We start from the raw sequence: 21,921 nt of genomic DNA on the forward strand, positions 1-21,921 counted from the left end.
CAAGTTCTTGTATTCTGATTAATAAGAGTATCCACAGTATCATTAACAAGTGTAGCAAGATTCCCACCAGCAACCCCATGAATTCCAGCTTGGAGCACTCTATGACCAGGTACCCAAATATCCTTCCAAATTTTGATACTTTCCCCATTCCCAACTCGCCAACAGCCACCTTCCACTAACCACTTCTTTGCCTCAAAAATCCCTCTCCATGTATAGGAAGGATTAGCTCCTAATTTTGCCTGAAAGAAAGAGGTATTTGGAAAATATTTTGCCTTATAAATTTTGTGGAGCAAAGAATCAACATTTTGCAAAATACGCCAACCTTGCTTAGCCAACAAAGCCATATTGAAAAAATGCAAATTCTTAAACCTCATCCCTCCTCTAAACTTAGACAAGCACATCCTTTGCCAACTCATCCAATGTACTTGCCATCATACCCTCCAACTCACGACACAAACTCAAAGGAAGCTTAAAACAACTCAGCATATGTAGGAATTGACAACGCTACTGCCTTAATAAGCACTTCTCTTCCTCCTTGTGACAACAATTTTTCCTTCCAACTTTACAACTTAACCCACAATTTCCTCTTGATATCTTCGAAAGCTCTAGTCTTTGATCTCCCCACTAGGTTAGGCAAACCTAGGTACTTGTCATACTGCTGGAAAGTCCTCACACCCCACAAACCTAGCAAAACGCTGTGTATAGAAGCTGAAACATTCTTTGAAAAAACCACAACAGCTTCTTCTTTATTTACTTTTTGACCCGAAGCTAAGTCATACTGCTCCAACAAACCTTGAATATGATTTGTAGTCTGAATATCAGCTTTACAGAAAATAATACCATCATCTGCAAGGAGCATATGGTTCACCACAGGAGCCCCCCTCTACCACTTTAATGCCTCTAACTGTGCCTTTCCTTTCAGCATCTTTCAGCAATGCAATAAGACCCTCAGTACAAAAGAGAAAAAGGTCTACAGCGTAAGAGATTGTTAGAAAGTTTGCATATAAAATTAAAAATAGTGCATTAATGAAGATGAAAAGGTTGCGGCTCAATATGGAGGCATAAAGATCAATGAAGATGCAACAATCAAACTAGCATGCTTGCTACATTTATAAAAAGTGTTTTAAGTACTTCAAAAAAAATTTGAAAATTCACCTTTTAATAAAAGAACCAAATTGAAGTTTTTGTTAAAAAATTCTTGTACATAATGCTACATTTTTTAAAAACCATCGCAACTAATTTTGAAAACGCTTTAGGTGTACGTTTATAAAACTAAGCAATTTTTTAATGGTAAACATTTTTAGTGCATATTTGGGATTGCGATGGAAAATATAGCTTATAACTTAGGCTCGGTTTGGATAGATAGTTCAGATGAGATGATATATTTTAAATATTAGTGAAATTTTTTGAGTTAAGATGAGATGAGATAGTTTGTAAAAAAATGTATGTTTGGATAGTGAGATGAGATGAGATAATTTTGACTTTTTGGGATTTGAAAAGGGTGGGGGTCCCACGATATTTATAGAGTACCCGAATCCTTGAGATTCTGGACTGTTCACGTACTGTTAAGCACTGTTCATTCCAAGTTGTACTGTTCATTTACTGCTTTAAAATGTTCACTGTCAGTTTTATACTATTTATTTACTGTTTATTTAAGTGGATTTTTTCAAAACTTAGAGATGAAATACAATGTTTGGATAGGCAAAACTCTGGGACCGTACAACCCAGATGAGATACAGATGAGATACAGATGAGATGCTTTGACTATCCAAACCTGGCCTAAATTTAAGTAATAAGTTCTATTATTAAAAAATTATTTACTATTTGGTAACTATATATTTAAAACACTTTCAAACATGTTAAATTTGTTTGGAAACAAATTAAAAAATGATTTCTGAGGTAGAAATGACGATTATTTGATTTTTTAAGGATTATGACTATATCATTAAAAGTTTGAAAATTGTAGTTATCTGAAAGTTATATGGGTATTTTCATTTATTGACAATTCTTTTAAAATTCGAATTATGTTTCAAATTATCCGAAAAAGTAGGTTTGAGGAAAAACATCAAAATACTTTAATATATAACACACAAACGAAGAATCAGATAACTCTACAATTAAAAGCAGTATTATGAAAAACTCTATTTCCTACCACAAAACAAAGAATCAGTAATTTCATCATAGTTATATTCGTTATCTTCGTAATTTTCTTTATTTCTCTTTATATTCTTTTTTGGAGTTCTTTTTATTTTCCTGGCTAGCCCTTGTGGTAACATTTTGAATTTTTAGATTTCTAATTTAGAAAGTTAGAGTTTGCAATATAACTAGGGTTTCTATTTACAGTGAGTGAATTAGGGTTAGATCTAAAAGTAGGCCCTTGAGCTTGCATTAATCTCTTAAGGTTAATTATTAAGAACCTAGGATTATAGAGGAATAATTTTATGAAGATTTAGAAATCCACCAAGCCCACTAGGCCCATGCAAGGATGAGCAAACCCAAGTACTAGCCTTGTCAAGCCCATATATAACCAATGAAAGTGAGCCCGCATATGCCATACCCAAAACCAACTTGCACTACACCTCTATTTGCAAGAACAAATTTAGTTCTACTTCAACTACAAGTCACAAATTTCTACTCCGACCACAACTCCTAAAACAAACACAACTCCTATGACAACTATGACTCCAAATCACATTCAAATACTCCACTAAACTCACAACACTATACTACCACAGCCCTTGAACTCTATACTTTCCAAACTCTATTTATAGACTCCATATGAGAGCCTACTTACCATTACATGAGCCCTAAGCATGACTAGAAAAACCCGGCCTTGATAAACAGGTCTAGCTAAAATTAGGTTTTATGGCATTAGTACGCATGTATATACACGGGATTGGTGAAGAATACATATAGGATGATTATTTCAATAAAATCATGCATATTTGAGGACTTAGGCCCATAATTTTGATGGTTTAAACATAGGCGGGACAAATTCTACAAAGAAAAATCATGAACAATTCAAGTGACATTGTAAAAACCCAGCCCAAAATTCTAAGGACAATTTTATTGAGCTTAAATTATATTAATGGGCCATATAGAAAAGCCCAATTGCAATTTTTTATAGCAGGCCCAAAATTACTATGGTGGATTAGAGAATTTTTATTGGACTCAATACTTAGGCTAAAGCTGAATTAATATTTATGCAACAAATGGGCTTGTTTTTTTATAAGCCCAAAAAAATTAATTATAAGCCCAGATATAGTACCCAACCCATGTAGCGCCTGCACATGCATGTTTCTCCCCACTGTGATTTCCTACCCTAAAGGTTTTCCTAATTCGTAACCGACATACCTATAAATCCTCTAGTTTCCCACAAAATTTCCTCACACAGGCAGGAAGCACTCACGGTAGCCACGACCAAGTGCAACAGAAACCAAGAACAATCATGTTCATACAACAACGCCACGCCAAAGGAGGACCACGTCACACGGCTTCGCACCCTTGAGGCATCTCAACCATGGCCAAGCTGTAGATAGGTCATGACGGCGGAACGTCCTCTACCGTCGGACCACCCAATCATAGTAGCCCTACAAACACCCCTGGCTTGACACAGTCTTTCTCATGCACGTAAGCAGTGAGCCATCCGAAGCCACTGCAATTGTGTGTTCCTCGTCGCACAGTTAGTCGTGAAGCACCCCCATCTGCACAACTTTGGTTTCTCCTCCACCGTGTGAGAAACTCTCCCACCTCTAGTACCTTCTCGGTTACAATCCAAAACCAGTGAAGACACCATGACAAGGCTGCACCGCCATACACGTCGGATCCGCCACCAAGCTGTAGCCTTAAGACCCCTATTTTGCAACCATCAAAACAAAGCACCACCTGGAACCGTAGGGTAAAACACCACAATGAGATTATAACATCTTAGCAAGTAATTAACCAAAACAACATCCAAGAGATTTAAAACACATTAATATAATCACACGTCCCCATACGGGCAAATATGCAAAAAAACAAAACCACATTCATTTTTTCCAAAAATATACTTTTAATCACTCACGCCAAAAATCTCATTTGACCCAGTCATAACCATTAAGAAATATGAAATTATGCATGCACCACGGTCTCTCTTATGGACCGTCCGCACGCCCTGGCTCTCATTGTCACATCACGAGGCACTTCCGTGCATGAGATTTCGTAACGAGCGATGCCCAGTTCATCGCCCAGCGTATACTTGGCCAAACATCCTCTAACCTCACTAGCCAAAAGGTCACTGAATCGGTATGAGAGCATTATCGTCTCGTTCGTTCCCGTCGTCGCCCTGCGATAACTCAGGGGACGTCACGTTAGTCTGTTACGCTCCCGAGTGACCAGAGGAGCTCCACCGAGATAATGCTCCATCTCGGCTTGGGGTCGTGATACACACTCATCAACACAATCAATCTCATTTTAAAAAAAGATAATGTGACCTCAAAGCACAATTTATTTAAGACGATAAATGTGCGTGACAACAATTTATTGGATGAAATAATAAACAACTCATTTACATAAAATAGTCCTCCATTTACAATTATACAGTTTCACAACTACATGCGTAATCCCATCCTCCAATCCGGACCAAAGCCCAACACCAAAACCAAAACCAAAACCAAAACCAATTACAACCCAACACTTCAATGGCCCAAGACCCAATTTCCAACAAACCAACAGTTTACAATTAAAACAGTTACAATGTCAATTTAAATCACTTGAGTTGCGATGGAAAATTACATACTCGAAGATGGAAATAAATCTGGAAGATCAAGTGAAAGGGGCGTTGCTCAAGGTGGCGGCACAACGGCGGTAACAGTGATTTCAAGAATAAAATAGTAGCTTTTCTAGTGGGTTTTCTCTCAAAGGAATTCGATCTATGAAAAAGGATGAGAAACTCAACTCACGGCAAGTACCAACAATTCACCAATAAACCGATTGAAATTTTACAAATTTTAGAACAAAACAAAGCATGACAAAACTTCAATTTTTCGGATTTAACAACCAAAATTACATAACAAAACACAAATCAACAAAAAATGAAGATGGTTTAGACAAGAGAGGAAGGAAAAGGAACTTGGAAGAATTTAAAATGAGGAACCCGTGGACTATAAGTAGACCAAGTATGGCGGTTTGAGGAGCTGTGTGTCGCACGAGTAGAAGAAGGGTGAAAATGGCAGCACAAGCCGTGGAAGAGAGAAGGCATTTATTGCGGACGTGTGGCGTGGCGGCTGACAGCGCAACATGGAGCTCACTACCGGTTGACACGGAGCTGCTCACGGTGGAAGGTGGTGGTGGTCGTGAGGAGCGGCAGCTCGACAGCAAGGCTTCGGAGTCCCTTGCAGAACAACACCGAGACAAAAGTGGGAGAAGGAGGTGGCGGCTTGCGGCTGAAAGGCATGACTAAGATCCAACCAGTGTCAGCAACAGCTACGTAGAGGAAAAAGCTCGAAGGAAGAAGAAGAAAGTAGAAGAAAGAAGAAGAAAAATAAAGAGAAGGAAGAAAGGAGCTGCATGGCACAAGAAAGAAGAAGATAAAACCCTAAGGGTTTTCCTCCCAAAACGGCGCTGTTCCTTTTAAAGAGGGGGCTGGGCTGGGTTCAAATATTGCACGGGTTGGGCCCTGCTTTGGGCCATTTCAAAACATCACACACACACACACGGGCTGGGTTGAACTCAAAAGGGTTGGGCTTAACACAACACACCCACCTACAGCCCACAACCAGAATCACACAAACACAAGCGCAAAAATAAAATAAAACACTATAAATAAAATAACACAAATAAAATAACACATATAAATAAATAGTAAGGAAATAAAAAGCCATGAAGAACAAGTGAAAATTAAGAATCTCACACCTATTGTCGAGGTTACGTGGTCGAGGCATCCTCCCGCTACACCCATCGTCAGAATTACACGGTCAAGGCATTCTTCCATTACACTCCTATCACTGAGGTTACGTGGTTGATGCATCCTTCCGCTACACCCATCGCCAGAGTTACGCAATCGAGACATCCTCCCGCTACACTCCTATTGCCAAGGTTACACGGTTGATGCATCCTCCCGCTACACCCATCGTCAGAGTTACGTGGTTGAAACATCCTCTTACTACACTCTTATCGTTGAGGTTACGCGGTCGAGGCATCCTGCCCTACACTCCTATTGTCAAGGTTACGCAGTCGAGCCATCTTCCCGCTACACCCATTGCTAGAGTTACGTGGTCAAGCTTCTGAGCTCTACAACTGCCTCACGCGGGTGTCCTTCAGGAACGAGTTGACGGGCTCAGCAACTGCCTAAGATGGATCTAGGGGGTCGACGGGCTCCCTGACCACTTAAGCGTGGGTTACTACAAACAAACTCTTACATCTACATCAAAATGGAAAATTAAACATTGACAGAAAATCGTAGCATGGGGCAAAATCTACTATGCCACCGAAAACTAAAAATGATCACCGAGCACGGAAATATGTGCACTTCACTAGCCGTCATGTACAATCATCAGTATACTTAATTATCACGCAAATGTTCTTACAAATAAACTTCATAGAAGCCCATCCTCGAATGCCCTTACTACAAATTCCACAAATTCTTCTTGAGAACGCTCATGAAGATCACTATTGCATTGCATAACAGTGATAAATAGGGGTGTAAATTTAAATCGGGAAACCGGACTGGACCGGTTGGTCCGGAACTGGTTCCTATATTATGAAAACCGGTCAAAACTGGTCTGGTTTCGATTCCGTAGTTTCTGGAACCGGACTAGACTGTACCGGACCGGTTGGAAAAAATATATATATAAATTAATTTTATATATTATTCAAAATATTTTTATATATAAATTTTATATATAATATATAATAATATATTAAATTTTTATATATAATATATAATTATATATCATATATGAAATAATTTCATATTATAATTTATAAATTATAACATAAAATGTTAATCTTAAATATGAACATTTGTAATTTGTTTGATCATATGTTATTAATATAATTATATATAAGATAATGTTATTATAATTTATAAAATAAAAGTTTAATCTTAAAAATGAAAATTTAGTTGATCATATGCTTTAAACATAATATATATATTAAATTATTAATAATATTTTATCATAAGAAGTAACATTTTATTATATGTTTTTTACATTTTAAAAAAATTGGAAAACTGGACCGGACCGGACCGGAAACCGATAAAACCGGATGTTCCGATTTAGGAGGGTAACCGGAACGTAATCGGTTTTGAAAAATGAAAAACCGGTATATACCGGTTCAGTCCTAGATTTTGTCCAAAACCGGACCGGACCGGACCGGTTACACCCCTAGTGATAAACTATGGACCTGTTCTCATAATTGTTTTTTCTGCAATTTCTTATAGGTTACCCCCGTCACAATCGGTTTGAAGATTCTTAAAGCCTTCTTGATAAATAAGTTGACCTTAAGAATCGCGGACATTTGATAGGGACTAAATTGACTGGGTCCATCCCTTTGAAAACATATTACTAATAATAAGGGAAAATATAAAGCCAATATATAAGGTAAATAAGAGATAAGGCGAGGAAAAGATAAGGCAAGTAAGTTGGCTCTGAGTCCAAAAGTTCTTTTATACTGACTGGTTTTATTGGAAAAGATAAGCCAATATTAACTGGTTTTATTTGGCTAATGTTCTTTTATACATTGGTTTCAACAACTCCGCGATCTCTTTGTTGCAAATATGCTTTTTGGGTCCAAAAGTTTCGGTGAGATTAAATGACATTCATAAATTTACTTTTCTTTTGAGTAGAAGATTGGGGCAATGGGATATCTTAGTGGGGATGCTAAGCTTGGTGACTTACACTTCTGTTACCCAATATGCTATTCTGAGAGGCTGTTCTTCTATCTCCCACATTTTATTTGCGGGTTATCTCCTTGTTTTCACTAATGATTCTGAACTTTATTTCACTACTTCTGGACAAAAGATAAATGCTTAGAAAAATGTGTTCTTATTTCTTAATGCCAAAGTCAGCTTCTAAGGTTGTGTTTGGATGTTGAAGTGAGTTGAGTTGAGTTGAGTTGAGATGATAAAATATTGTTAAAATATTATTTTTTAATATTATTATTATTTTAGAATTTGAAAAAATTGAATTGTTTATTATATTTTGTATTGGAATTTGAAAAAGTTGTAATGATGAGTTGAGATGAGTTGAGATGAGTTTGGTAAACTCACCCTCCAAGGAATATCGTGCTTGCCACTACTGGTTTGATTACATGGTTTTGAATATAATTTTTATTTTAAAATTTTTTAAAAAATTAAATTATTTATTATATTTTATACAAGATTTTAAAAAAGTTATAATAATTAGATTAGATTAGATTAGATAGTTTGTGTTGTATAACTAAACAAGGCTTAAGAAGAAAGTAATCGAACGGAAATAAAAGTTACAATCTAAAAGAGGTAAGTTTTTTCTTTTCAAATCTATTCTAAAATATGCTTAAAAGTTGGACTGCTTACACTCGTGATTGAAATGGTGTGTGGCGCTGGGAGCTCCAAGTTGATTATGCCTAGTACCCTTATATATGCCCATTGATTAGGCCTCGAGTTTTAGGGCAGGTTTGGTAACCAAAACAAAATATAAAATTCTCATCTCATCTCATCTCATCATTACACATTTTTCAAATCTCTATACAAAATATAATAAACAATTCAACTTTTTCAAATCCCAATACACATTTTTCAAATTCCAAAACAATAATAATATTAAAACATAATATTTTAAACTTCAAAACAAAACACAAAATTCTCATCTCATCTCTCAAACCTGCCCTTAGAGGTGTTGTTGAAAAATGGTTGGAAGGTCGTAGATCTATCATTTTCCAGTATAGGAGAAAAAAAATATAGGAAAACTCAACAAAACGACTTTAAAGTCTTTTGAGGGGAGGGGGAAGCAGCTGGAACTACTCTCCGACTCCGACTCCGACACCTTATATGGTGGGTTTAATTAGAAAGAAAATAAGGAGAGAAAAATAACAGATCAATTAATTGCAAAAAATTATTATTATTTTTTATTTCTTTTTGAAAAAAAAAAATGGATAGAAAGAGCCCAAATACTTGTTTTGAGACAATCGGGCCGAACTCGTATCAATCAGCTCTTGGGTTAAGCTGTTAGAAGCAAGCCATTGGGCGGGCCTGTTTCTTGTCGTTCCCTGCTCTCAGCAGCGTTCGTCGCCAACTCCCCGCAGTCTCTCGCTCTAAAGTGGCGAGCAAAGAAAATCGAAGTTCGACGCGGAGTGATATCGGTGCATTGGGTAAAAGATGAAGCCGAGCTTCTCCGTTCTCCGTTCTCTTGTGCCCTACCTGTGCCTGTTATTTATGGTGTCTCCGATCGTGATTAGATCAGTGTCGGCAGCACCTCTCGAATACCCCTTTCTCGGAATTGCTCCCGAAGGTCCACCCCCTTTTCTTCTTTTATTACTAATCTAGCTATTCCTTCTTTGCTTTTCTCCATTTTCAATTCAAGTACTCTGACTTTATTGTAATTATATTGATATATCCATACCACAGATGAGAAATATTACAAAACCTCGGCGGATTTGATAAACTGTAAAGATGGATCCAAGAAATTCACCAAATCTCAACTCAACGATGACTTCTGCGATTGCCCTGATGGCACTGACGAGCCTGGTTCCTCTCTATTCTTTCCTTGCCCATATTTCACACTCACTCACACTCTGTCAATGACTCTTAATTTTAACCAAGTGAATATATTTTGACTCGTCTATTTCATTGAAGAGTTTTTTTTTTTTCGAACGATATTGTAACATTTTAGAAGATGGTTCATTTTTGCGGTGTTTTTTTTTATCATAAGTCAGCGAGAAAACGATCTTTGGTTATCATCCTATAACCAAAACAAGGTGGAGACTCTTTTCATTATTTTTTTTTCTATTCTAGGGGTATTACATTACCTTATCTCTCTGTGTGGGGTTTGCTCGATTGCTTGTTCGTCTATTTGTACTGTACGAAGGGTCTGTCTTCATCCTAGATGGAATTAGGGGTCCTCGATAATTTCTTTGATCATTGCACTTGGAATTGGAATCCTTATAGTTTCTTTCAATGGTTGATATCTATCTTTTATTTCTGTTAAAATTCTCTTTTGTGGGTTCTAGGTACATCTGCATGCCCTGCTGGAAAATTCTATTGTCGCAATGCAGGACATTTTTCACTTTTCTTATTTTCTTCTAGAGTGAATGATGGTATCTGTGGTGAGTACCTCTCTCTCTCTCTCTCTCTCTCTCTCACACACACACACACACAATTCATGGCATGCCGCTTCACTTTTTCGGTTTTTACTTCATGGGCTTGCATTTTTTACTTTGATTAGTCTCGAAAACATTGCGCTTTTTTCATTACTCAGTAAAGAAACTGGATATTATTTTCCCTATTTCCCAAGGCAACACTAGAAGGATGTGATGTATCATAATAAAGGGATAGCAGCCGGGACAATTTAAGAGGCCAGTAGAAACGGAGAATGCATGGTCCCTACTTGAGACTAGAATAAATGATCTTGCATTTCAAGGATAATGCTCCCTGCATTATAAAAAGAGAACTAGTTTCCTGTGCTTGTGTTCTACCTCCAATTCTAGGGGCTACTAACCTATATTGTTTAAATCTTGCATCAAATGCTGTTTGTTGCTAGATCTCTGCTGTACTCTCTCCTGTTTACTTAACTCTCTTTGTGATCTGAGTTTACTTGTCACCAATCTGTAGATTGTTGCGATGGGAGTGATGAATATGATGGTAAGGTAAAGTGCCCAAATACATGCTGGGAGGCTGGCAAATTGGCCAGAGATAAGCTGAAGAAAAAAATTGCTACATATCAAGAAGGGGCTGCTTTACGAGAGCATGAAATTGAACAAGCAAAACTAGCTCTGACTAAAGATGAGGCAGAGCTGACAAAGTTGAAGGATGAGGAGAAAATACTGAAAGGGCTTGTTCAACAGCTTAAAGGTATGGTTCTAGCCATGTGATTAGTTGGACCTTCCTCTGTCCATGAGCTGGAAATTATTACTGGAAGATATTCTACTTGTCATGCAACTTCAGTAGAGTTACCATATGGAGTGATGCAGTGATGTTACATTCAAGAATAACCATTCCAATTTGGAATGGAGAGGACTAAAAATGAAAATAATGAGCCATGTGCTGTCCATCCTGCAATAACATAAAATTTATCCCATTCTCTAGGTACCTTGGTCCTCTTTCTCAGTCATGGGTATAGGTACAACACTTATGGTATACTCTAGGTGGTTGTTTAGCTATAAGAAGTTTACCATCAAATAACTGTTTTGTGGTTTGATTTATTTGCAGAGCGTAAAGAAGAAATTGAAAAGGCCGAGGAGAAAGAACGTTTACAGAAAGAAAAAGAAGAGAAGGAAAGAAAGGAAGCTGAAGAGAAGCTTAATAAGAAGGAAAACAAAGCTGAGCAGGAAGTTGATCAGGAGATCAGAGAAGATGAGGATAAAACTGACAGTGAAGAGAAACCAACTGAAAGTTTACATTATAATGGAGTTGGACCTTTGGAGGATTCTTCTTTAGTTCAGGTTATTTATGCATGCTTGGCAATCCGTGGTAGAGCTTATTTATAATTTCATGCCAAACCTGGTAACCACAAGCTCAACATGTGGTTGTCAGATCCTGTAACCAATGGGCACTTCTTTTGTGGTTCTTGGGTTGTATACCCCATATGCGAAAACCACCTATGATGCCAATTCCCTAAATTTCACCAGACCCTCTCACCAACTACTGAAGGGTACATTACTTCTAAAAATTGCCCGGGTTACGAAACAATGCCAGAGTTCCAAGATTTCATTCTCAAGAATGTTCAAGATTTTAACTAGTTAAGCTGAAAGACAAATAGAGAATGCATGATACACTTGGAAACTTGCATTTACGAGGATTACTCTTCCATCAACAGGCACATTCAAGATGTCTGCCTTCCCTTATTAAACTTTGTCAAATTTGGCATAAACATGGTGTATGTACCTGTTGGTGCCTGTTCCTGCACCCGAGAACAAACAAATGCATATAATATAGTGTATGTATAGCTGAGATTTACCTATGATTGGCCTGTGATCATTGTCATTAATCCGCAATATTGCAAAAAATAAGTTTGTTTCTACTAGCTTCTCATTCACAGCCTTTTAATAGGATGTGGTAGAGGACACTGATGAGTTAGCAGCTGAAGTTGAGAATGGTGATTCTTCAGAGAATGAAGGATCTATGGTTAATGGAGTAGAACAGGTAAATCAAGATTCCCTGCTGTTGTATTTCTTTACCGAAATGGATAGAAGTAAGGGTAGCTCTTCAAGACTTCATCAAACCTCCATTCTCAGTAATGGACTTAAATTCTTCCTTAGCCAACTCCATTCTCTAATCTATTATGTCCTGATGTTTTTATCTCGATATAGAGTGCAGCGGAAGCAAAGAAAGAGTCTGCAGTTATACCTGATTCTGGAAGCAAGGTGCCTCCTCTTGAAGCCACTATATACGTTAAATTCATTTCTTGTTTAAATTCAATTATGTCAAATATAGTTTTGTTCTTTCCTGCCCTCTCTCCATATCTTACTTGCTATACAGCTTGGTTTGCATTGGTTGCTTTTTTGTTAATAACCAACTGTTCTCTACATTGTTATTTTGTTTCAAACTTAGTAGTGGGTAAAATTGGATATAAATAAATGAAATTGAAAATTCTATACACCACACAGCCATCCCACTTTCATCCCACTATGTAAGATAGGGAAATGTGCAAGTAAATCTTGAAAAGACAAAATAGAAAAGGGTACACTTTTTTGGACCATTATCCAATAAAAGAATATTAAAGAATGATGACTTGAGTTCTGGCACTGTCTTAAACATTCCTCAAAGGTTTTTTGATAAGTAAAACATTCCTCAAAGTTATGCTCATTTCTTTCATGCCAAACACTCCACAATTAGCAAGAATGGAATCTTCCACAATACAGCACATTGATGGATGCCCTTTCCAGCATAGTGGAAGATCCACCACTTGGGCAGGCATAACCCACTCAATCCCACACAGGCCAAAAACCATATTCTATTAGGGTTTTTTTTATAGGTATTCCATAAGGCATTGGTGACCTCACAATGCAATAGAAGATAATCCATAGGTTCCTTGTTCTTGTGCTGACAGCATTTGTCAATTACAATGATGCCTTGCTTCCTCACGTTGTTTAGGGTGAGAATCATCCCTAAAGCCACGGGCCAAGTGAAGAAAATCACTTTAAAGGGGTCTTATTCCTCCAAATAAGGTTCCATAAAACATTGTCCCTAGCATGGGCACACAATACATTGTAAAATGACTTGACCTTGAAGACTCATTTCTTGGATGGGCCAAACCATTTTTTATCTTCACTGTAGCTTTCCATCCTCCTCGGAATATAACTGGTCAAAGAAAGTTGAAAAAAGATCCACCTTGTCATTAGCCTTCTTGACAAAACTGACACACCACCAAAAAGATTCAGATGATAGTTGATAATGCACCCACATAAGCATCCTTAGAGCAAGCGATTCGAAATAACTCTGGGAAAGCATATTTCAAAGATTGGTCACCACACCAGACTCTCACATGTGTGTGTGTGTAACCATCTCTGAATTAAGGGATGTTATGTCACCACAGAAGTTGCCTGGGGGCAGTCGCAAGGCTGAAATTGATACGTAAAACTTCACGTTTTTATTTCTCTCTCATTCCTGGGTCCTTTAAATTTGAGTTTATATTGATGTTTGCCTTTGTGTTGTATCCTTAGGGGATTGAAAATACTGAGGGATTATCAAAGGAAGAGTTGGGTCGCCTTGTTGCTTCTCGCTGGACAGGAGAGAATACTGCAAAGCAAGCCGAACAAGTTGATGCTGCAAAAGGTGATGATCATGAAGAGCATGAAGAGATGCCTAGGGGGACACATGATGAGGAAGATGATGGCTATGCTTCTGAAACTGATAATGACAACCAAAAATATGATGAGGACAATGATGATATGGAAGACGAAGTAGATGAAGATTTTAGAGAGGATCATGATGACTCTAGTTCTTCATACAAATCTGACTCGGACACTGAATTAGACTTGTCAGGTTTGCAACACTTTGTTCTCCATGAATAAGTTTTTTATCTTTTTCTTTTCCCTTCAATAAAAGTTGTTTCAAAATAATCCTTGTTTTAATAACTTAACTGCATTCTAGATACAACAACCCTGAGTAACCCATCTTGGTTGGAGAAGATTCAAAACACAGTGCATAACATTCTACGTGCTGTCAATTTATTTCAAACTCCAGTAAACCAGTCAGGTACAAACTGAAGTTTTATGTTATGCAGTGCTTCACAATGGCAATAAATGCAATGAAATGACTTTTATCTGTTCCCTTTTAAATTCTTTAGAGGCTGCTCAGGTGCGCAAGGAATTTGATGAGTCCAGTGCCAAATTGTCCAAAATTCAGTCAAGAATATCAAGTTTGTCGCAGAAGCTGAAACATGATTTTGGTTGGTACATAATGGGCTGTATCATTTTAACACTTTACTGATGTAGTCTTTGTGTTGAAGTTGGCTGTTTGCTTGGCTACCATAAGCTGAACTCAAGTTTTGACATTACAGGGCCTGAGAAGGAGTTCTATTCATTCTACGGTCGCTGCTTTGAGAGCAAGCAGAACAAGTTACAAATTTTACATTACTCTAAACTATTATTGTCTGCATATGATGTTTTGGGTTTTCAAGGAAATTGCAATCACATTCATTTTCATTTTCTTATCTTTGGTCAATCAAAATCTTGGTTCAGGTATGTTTACAAAGTCTGCCCATATAAACAAGCTTCCCAGGAGGAGGGCCATACTATAACGCGTTTAGGGTACGTGTATATCTCCGATCTTTGTTCCTTTGCATCTACTTTCCCATTGAGTTGTATATTCTGAGGTATAATTGTCGGAGATCTTTTTCCAGAGATGTTGCACTTGAGTATCTCTTAGTTGTCCAACCAATGAACTTGTTTCTAGATTGATGTCCTGGTATCAAGACAAATACTACATTGAATAATGAAATTGAAATAATTGTGCCATGTCTCCAATGGTTAGATCTCCTGGTATGGACTACAAAAAAAAAATAGTATCACTGTATGCATATGCATCACCTTATCCAGTTGGTTGACCCTCAGTAGAGTCATGGTCAGTTCCTGTAGGTATTCTTATATTCCTTCTGGCAATTTGTTCTGCTCCTCTAGATATATCGAAGGAAGTCTCATTTCCTGTAGCTGATGTGTACCTCATTTTTACAGACACACAATATGGTTCTCCTTGCTTCGAAATTTTTGTCATAGATTTACATATTTCCTTATGTTCAATCAGCTCATATGGTATTTGCATACTCCATTTTTCTTCTGGTAAACAGGCAATGGGACAAATTTGAGGATTCATACAGACTCATGGTGTTTTCAAATGGTGACAAGTGTTGGAATGGGCCTGATAGAAGTTTGAAGGTAGTTATTGCCATGCTAATAAGTAGGATCGTGATATTGTTTTCTTTTAACAAGGATGATGCTTTGTGTTTTTTCTTTTCCTCTCTTTTTGCAAATGATTTAGGCTGCTTGGCAGAAATGGTTTAATTGGTCGCATTTAAATATGCACAATATTTAAATTATGCACATGAATGGGCTATTTATAAGACTATTTTTTTAATGCCCCATGGGATAAGGATCTACAATAATAATAATAAAAAAAAATATTTTGTTTGAAGGAGTACTTGGTATAAAGGTAATTTTTTTAAAAGGTAGGGCCAAGTCATGAGTTGAGTAGTTGCAGTAGATTGCAGCCGAACTCACTAGAAAAAAGGTTGTTACTAGAAACGACCAAGTAAAAAACTAATTGAGAGTTTTAAGTAAAACAAAACGTGATGCTCTATTTGGTACCTTCTACAACTTTCTGTTGTTTGTTTTACAGATCAAGTTAAGATGTGGGTTGAAAAATGAGGTTGCAGACATAGATGAACCAAGTCGTTGCGAGTAAGAATTGCTTTCTTTTTCCCACCGACTCTTCCTCACTCACTATAGGTCGCTAACTGTTATTTTTTCTCGTGGCAGATACATGGCATTGTTATCTACCCCAGCTCTTTGCCTTGACGAAAAGCTTAAGGTACTTTTATTGGTCCCAAGTAATTTGAAGTTCTGGTCGCTTGTATTATGCACTGAATCCCTAATGGAAGTGTGAACTGTGATAGGAACTACAACATAAACTAGACTTGATGAATAAGGAACAACCACAGAGACATGATGAGCTTTGAACCGTCTGGTTGGCTTTGGCTGCAACTAATCTTTCATAAGCTGACTGGTTGAAGTGATCCCTTGTGTTGATGGGAGACTAATCTGCTCAAACTTGATGATACAGGGATGCATAATTTGATTGATAGTTTGAAGGAATTTGAAGCAACACCTGAAGTGGTGCCCTAAACTCACTTTTTTTTTTCCCTCTTTTCTTCACCCCCCTCTCCCCCCGGGGTTTTGGAGCACACTTAAATCTGACGGTTGTTTTTTGTTTTTGGGGGATATGGACTGAGGCTTGGGAGTCCACATCGCACGTTTAGCTCAGTTAAATTGATTTTGATATTCATCCTCTAAAACATTCTGTTCACAGAGCAGCAGTTCTCATTCGTACATCTGCGACTGCCAGAGTTTGCATATATCCCAAGAGCATCTCTTTGAAAGCCCTTTCCTTCAGACTGCATTATTTATTTATATATATATATTTTTTTGGGGGGTTTATTGACTGGTCGATTTTTTTTTTAAAGAGAGGTAGTTGTATCCGTTCAAGGCGAAGCCAAAGGTTTACCGGAGTGTATGGGAAAAGCTTTTATTTTTTTTAATGGTCAAGATAAGAATATTTTCTTTAGTAAAAAAACAGGTACATAAAGGGGGACTGTCAAGCACTCAAAAATAATAGATACAGTGAAAAAACTTAAAAGAGAAAATCTTCAAGCATGATGTGATAGGGCTGTACACAAAACCGATGTCACCGGCTACCGTCGACGCAAACTGACCGGCCGCGTCAGGAATTGGTTGGTGTGCAGTGGAAATTTCAAGAAACCGACGTTCAGCGGTTCGGTATTGGTTTGAAGCTGGACCGGATTGTTGAACCGACCGATATAATAATTTTTTTTTTAATATACTCTTATCGAAACGATGTCGTTCTACTTAAATTTAAGTGAAACGGCGTCATTTTAGTTAATAAGTATTACAACAGATACTGGAAACGACGCCTGCCAAATGGCGTCATTTTATTAAGGATGTAAGAAAAAAATAATAAGTCTGAAACGACAACGTTCCACTTAAACTCAAGTGGAATGGCGTCGTTTCGATAATAGTCTTCTTCTTCCCGAATCTTCTTCTTCTCGAATTCGATTATGCAACTCTCTCTCTCTCTCTCTCTCTCCCCTATGCATCTCTCTCTCTCTCTCTTAGTCTCTCTCATTATTCTCTCAGTAGAATCGCCAGAGAACTTACGCCGACCGAGAATCGCCTCGATCGGTGTCCTCCTCCCTATCGACTGGTTACTGTTGGCGCCTATTCCATTTTTCCAGACGTTGGTCAGCGTCGATTTTGCCTAAAAATCATGCCGATGACGTCGGTTTTCACCCTAGGATGTGATGTTAAATTTCAAGTAACACTCTCCAATAGGAGGGTGATACCTCGTCCATCCAGTTGTCTAAGAATGGATTGCACAAGGCTTCATACACACTCTCCCAAAACGTGCCCTCTTCCTGCCATGATCCTCTCTCTCTCCCGTGACCATCTCTCCCAAGACCCTCGAAGTAGACGACATCTCTGTTGCCCTAACCCTCGAAGCCAATGACATCTCCATTGCCCCGACTCTCGAAGCCGGTCAACACAGGTGTAACCTCCAAACATAACAATGGAAAGGGGACAAGTTCAGGACAAAAAGGTGGTCCGACGACATCGCTCACTCCCTCTCTCTCCTCAAGCCCGAAACTCTCTCTTCCCTAAAGCTACCACTAAACTTGAAAATATAAAACTACACATAGGAAGCCCAACTAGGACATGGAACTAAAAAGGACAGTTCCAAGGACAACAAAGACTGCCTATGGAAGCAATCAATGATACAAAGATAAGCTTTACCAATAGCTGCTTTTGGCATTCTTGTCAAGGAGAGATGATATGGGTGACAGATAAATTTGGGTTAGAAAATAGGAATGAGGATCCTGTGAACTATGCCTAGCAAATACCTCCATCGGAATCGTGCCCACGGGAAATCTAATGGCTGTCAACAAAGAATACCCTATTGGATCTTTTTCTTGTTCATCTATTTCAATGGTGCACTGGTTTGGCCCAATCCTTTGGGAACACCACACCAATTGAGAAAACTTGACAATTTGTGAAATTAGTGTTCAGCTTTTGAAAAATGGACAAGTACACCGTCATTGGTGCATGTTCCCCACGCGTTGGTCGGTAAAGGTAGCAAAAGGGGTGGTTGGGGGTGGTGAGAAGGAGGGGTGAAGAGCTTGCAAGCGTGTACGGAGGGTTGAGGCTTGGAGGGTTTTGTATCTTTTAAGGCTAGTGCATGAGACCCATGCACAAGGCGTGGCTCATGCACACACCAGACAAGGCTAGAGTTGGGGTTGTTGAGAAGATGGAGAAGATGAAACATTCTCAATTATCCGGTGATGAGAGGGGTTTGGGGCCTAGTGTGTTTGTGATCTTGGAGCAGACGATTGGTCGTCGACCCAGTGGAACCAGCAATTTTTTTTTTTTGGGTTAACTTTTCTATCGTTTAACACATTTATATAAAATAAAAGTTAAAAGAGATTAAAATTAAAAAAAAAACTATATATAAAATTAGATCTCGATAATTTATTGCATAAATGTAAAAATAAAATTCTAAAAACAAAATTTAATAAATTTATTATTTCTCTTAAATTTAGTTTAAATTAATTTTAGTGAGGCTACATCCTTAAAATTAGATAATATATAGAAATTATATAAAATTTTAGAACTATAAGAAAAACATTAGAGAGATGCATTTCTAGGTATATTGAAATTTTAGAGAACAAACGAGGATTACAAATTTTTTAGGGGGCCATTCTATATATTTATAGAATTATAAATAAAATTTAGGGACATTTTGTAATTTCAAAAAACTTCTAAGGCCAACGTGGGTCCACCACTATATAGTTATTCATAAACATGAATCTCACATTCACCAAATCTTCTTTTTAACCAAACCATGGAGTCATCATCCATAATCCATTAGACACCTCTAATAAATTTCTTCGCTTCTACTTCACCTATTTCTAAGAAATAAGCCAACAGCTGATTGACATGTAAAAATTATTCCCAGCATGCTGGCACTCTTTATTGCCTTATTGAAGTTTCACAGAAAAACAATAAGCTAGTAGGAAATAATCCCACATTTCATGGTGCTAGAATTGAGAAACTCATCATGAGCCGATATAGACGCATGACCTTCAAAATAAAAGTGTACGTCTGAATGTTTTAAAAAATGATTGAATTGAAAATAAATTTGGAAGTTTCAAACAAACTTTATAACTAATGTACCAACATGTGATAGCTAACTCGCATGGTCATTTTATTTACTTTCCAAAAAGACTTTCTTTTCATTTATAACTAGTGCAGAGAGATCTCAGACTACCAAGACCAAGAAAAAGAACCTCCTGCTTAAGGAGACGTTTGGATTCGAAGATAACTTGAGATGAGTTGAGATGGATTGTGAATAGTAATGAGATGTGTTGTGAATAGTAGTGAGATTTGTGAGTTAAAGTTGCTGAATAGTAGTGAGATGAGTTGAGATGAGCTGAGATGACTTACGAATCCAAGAACTTAGTCTGTGTCGCTGAAGCGAATGTGTTGATCCCTACCCATTCACGTATTAGGGACGCCATAGATAGATGTTTTTATACTACTTCAACCAAAATGAATAAAAATAAATTAAAAATAATCAAGTAGTTCACAAAACAAGTGGAAAAAAAAAAAAAAAAAAAAAAACTTAAATTAAACCGCATTAAGAAATTATCACAAGCCCGTTCAGATAACCAACTCCTCATCCAACATAACAATATAACCTTATCAGAGAACAAGTTGACAATTTCTTTACATAACGCAAAGACCATAAGTCCTTTTTGCGACGATGGGTTTTGTTCAAGTTGAAAGAGGGAAAAGGAAAGGAAGAGATCCGTGTTTATCTCTTGGATTTTTTCTACTTGCGCGGGAGAGAGAAGCAGCGGAAAGACAATATTTTAGTCTAAAGTAATATTTGGCCAGCCTCTTTCAGCTCAACAAATTCATCTGAAGTTAAAATTATTGTACATTTAGCCAATCCATTGTTGCTCTTTATTTTGCATTTTAGTTATTCTTTAACTAAAATTTGATTTTAACTAACCCACTACTAGTGCTCTTAGAGCGCTGACAATGGACTAGCCATTGCCAAGTTCAAGTCTAATTTGCATTTGATTTTGAGATAAAATCTCTGGCATTGAACTCGGCAAAATTATATTTTTCTAACTTTAGCTACAGTAAAATCCCCACACTCGTTATACTTGGCGAGTAACTGTAGAAGAAGCAAACATGTATTTTATTATTTCCGCTCTCTCTTTCCCTCGTGATTTCCATTTCCCTCATATTTGCCCTCGTCTCGCCTTTCCCTCGCCCTTTTTTTTTTGCAGCTCCTATTGAGGATTCCTTAGAATCTTCCCCAGATTCTTAGCCATCCTCCCTAAGTGGTTGTAGTTGACCCTTAATTGTTGCCTTGTAATATTCTAGGATTATTCTTTCAGTTATGATTTGTACAGCTACAATATTTGAATTCTTTCCTTATCAGTTGTACAGCTCACCTTGTATTCATTCCTATATAAATGATATTCGGACTCCACCCAAAGTGTGGTGGTTTTTCACAAATATTTTCATGGTATCAAGAGCCCTATAGGATTAGCTTCCGACACAAATTTTTTTTTTCCCTCTCATGGCTGAACCTCTCTCCTTCAATACCATGGTTCACATGGTCACCATTAAGCTCTCGGCAACCAACTATTTACTCTGGAAAAGCCAGCTTCTGCCCCTGCTTCAGTGCCAAGATTGTCTCTGTTTCGTTGATGGTACCATCACCAAACCGTCCGAAACTTTGCCTAACACCACCGATGGCACCTCCATGCCCAACCCCAGGTTTCTTGAATGGAAACTCAAAGACCAGAAAATTCTCAGCCTGTTGCTATCGTCTCTGTCTGAAGAAGCCATGGTAGCTGCTGTTGGTCACTCAACTTCTCGGGATGTCTGGGTTGCACTCGAACGTGCATTCAGTCATGCATCCAAAACTCGTGAACTACGTCTCAAAGACGAACTTCAGCTAATAAAAAAAGGAAACCGATCCGTTGCTGAGTTTGCTCGTGTTTTCAAAGGTCTCTGTGACCAGTTAATGGCCATTGGACGCCCAGTTGATGAACTCGACAAATCTCACTGGTTTCTTCATGCTCTCGGCACCGAGTTTGCTGGTTTCTCCTCTGCGCAAATGGCCCTTACTCCGCTGCCCTCCTTCCATGACTTGGTTCCTCTGGCCGAAAGTTATGATATTTTTCAAAAATCACTTGAAACTAATATTTCTCCTGCAGCTTTCACAGCAAACTGATCAACTGGTCGTGGTGGACAGTTTCGCTCCACAGGAAATCGTCGCTCCAAAGGTGGCTCAAATGGCAGCACGGGAGGATCTTCCTCTAGTAATTCTGGTGGCCACTCCTCTGGAAACAACAATCGATCTCGTCGCCCATATAATCCCCGCTGCCAGATCTGTAAAACAGAGGGACACACAGTCGATAGATGCCGAAACCGATATAC

The 21,921-nt window shown here is 37.9% G+C and overlaps 1 protein-coding gene across 1 annotated transcript; it reads left to right on the forward strand.

Moving 5' to 3' along the window:
- The first annotated feature begins 9,191 nt into the window (after window positions 1–9,191).
- LOC109003701 (glucosidase 2 subunit beta) lies at window positions 9,192–16,772 on the forward strand. The gene is made up of 16 exons (XM_018981961.2): window positions 9,192–9,467; window positions 9,584–9,703; window positions 10,186–10,281; window positions 10,787–11,026; window positions 11,384–11,616; window positions 12,224–12,316; window positions 12,484–12,537; window positions 13,837–14,158; window positions 14,267–14,371; window positions 14,463–14,564; window positions 14,676–14,733; window positions 14,857–14,925; window positions 15,462–15,549; window positions 16,010–16,071; window positions 16,150–16,201; window positions 16,287–16,772. The coding sequence occupies exons 1-16, from the start codon at window positions 9,335–9,337 to the stop codon at window positions 16,347–16,349; spliced, it is 1,890 nt and encodes a 629-aa protein (XP_018837506.1). The 5' UTR covers window positions 9,192–9,334; the 3' UTR covers window positions 16,350–16,772.
- The last annotated feature ends 5,149 nt before the right edge of the window (window positions 16,773–21,921 follow it).

This window comes from Juglans regia, chromosome 14 (assembly GCF_001411555.2).
Source record: "Juglans regia cultivar Chandler chromosome 14, Walnut 2.0, whole genome shotgun sequence".
Lineage (NCBI taxonomy): Eukaryota > Viridiplantae > Streptophyta > Magnoliopsida > Fagales > Juglandaceae > Juglans > Juglans regia.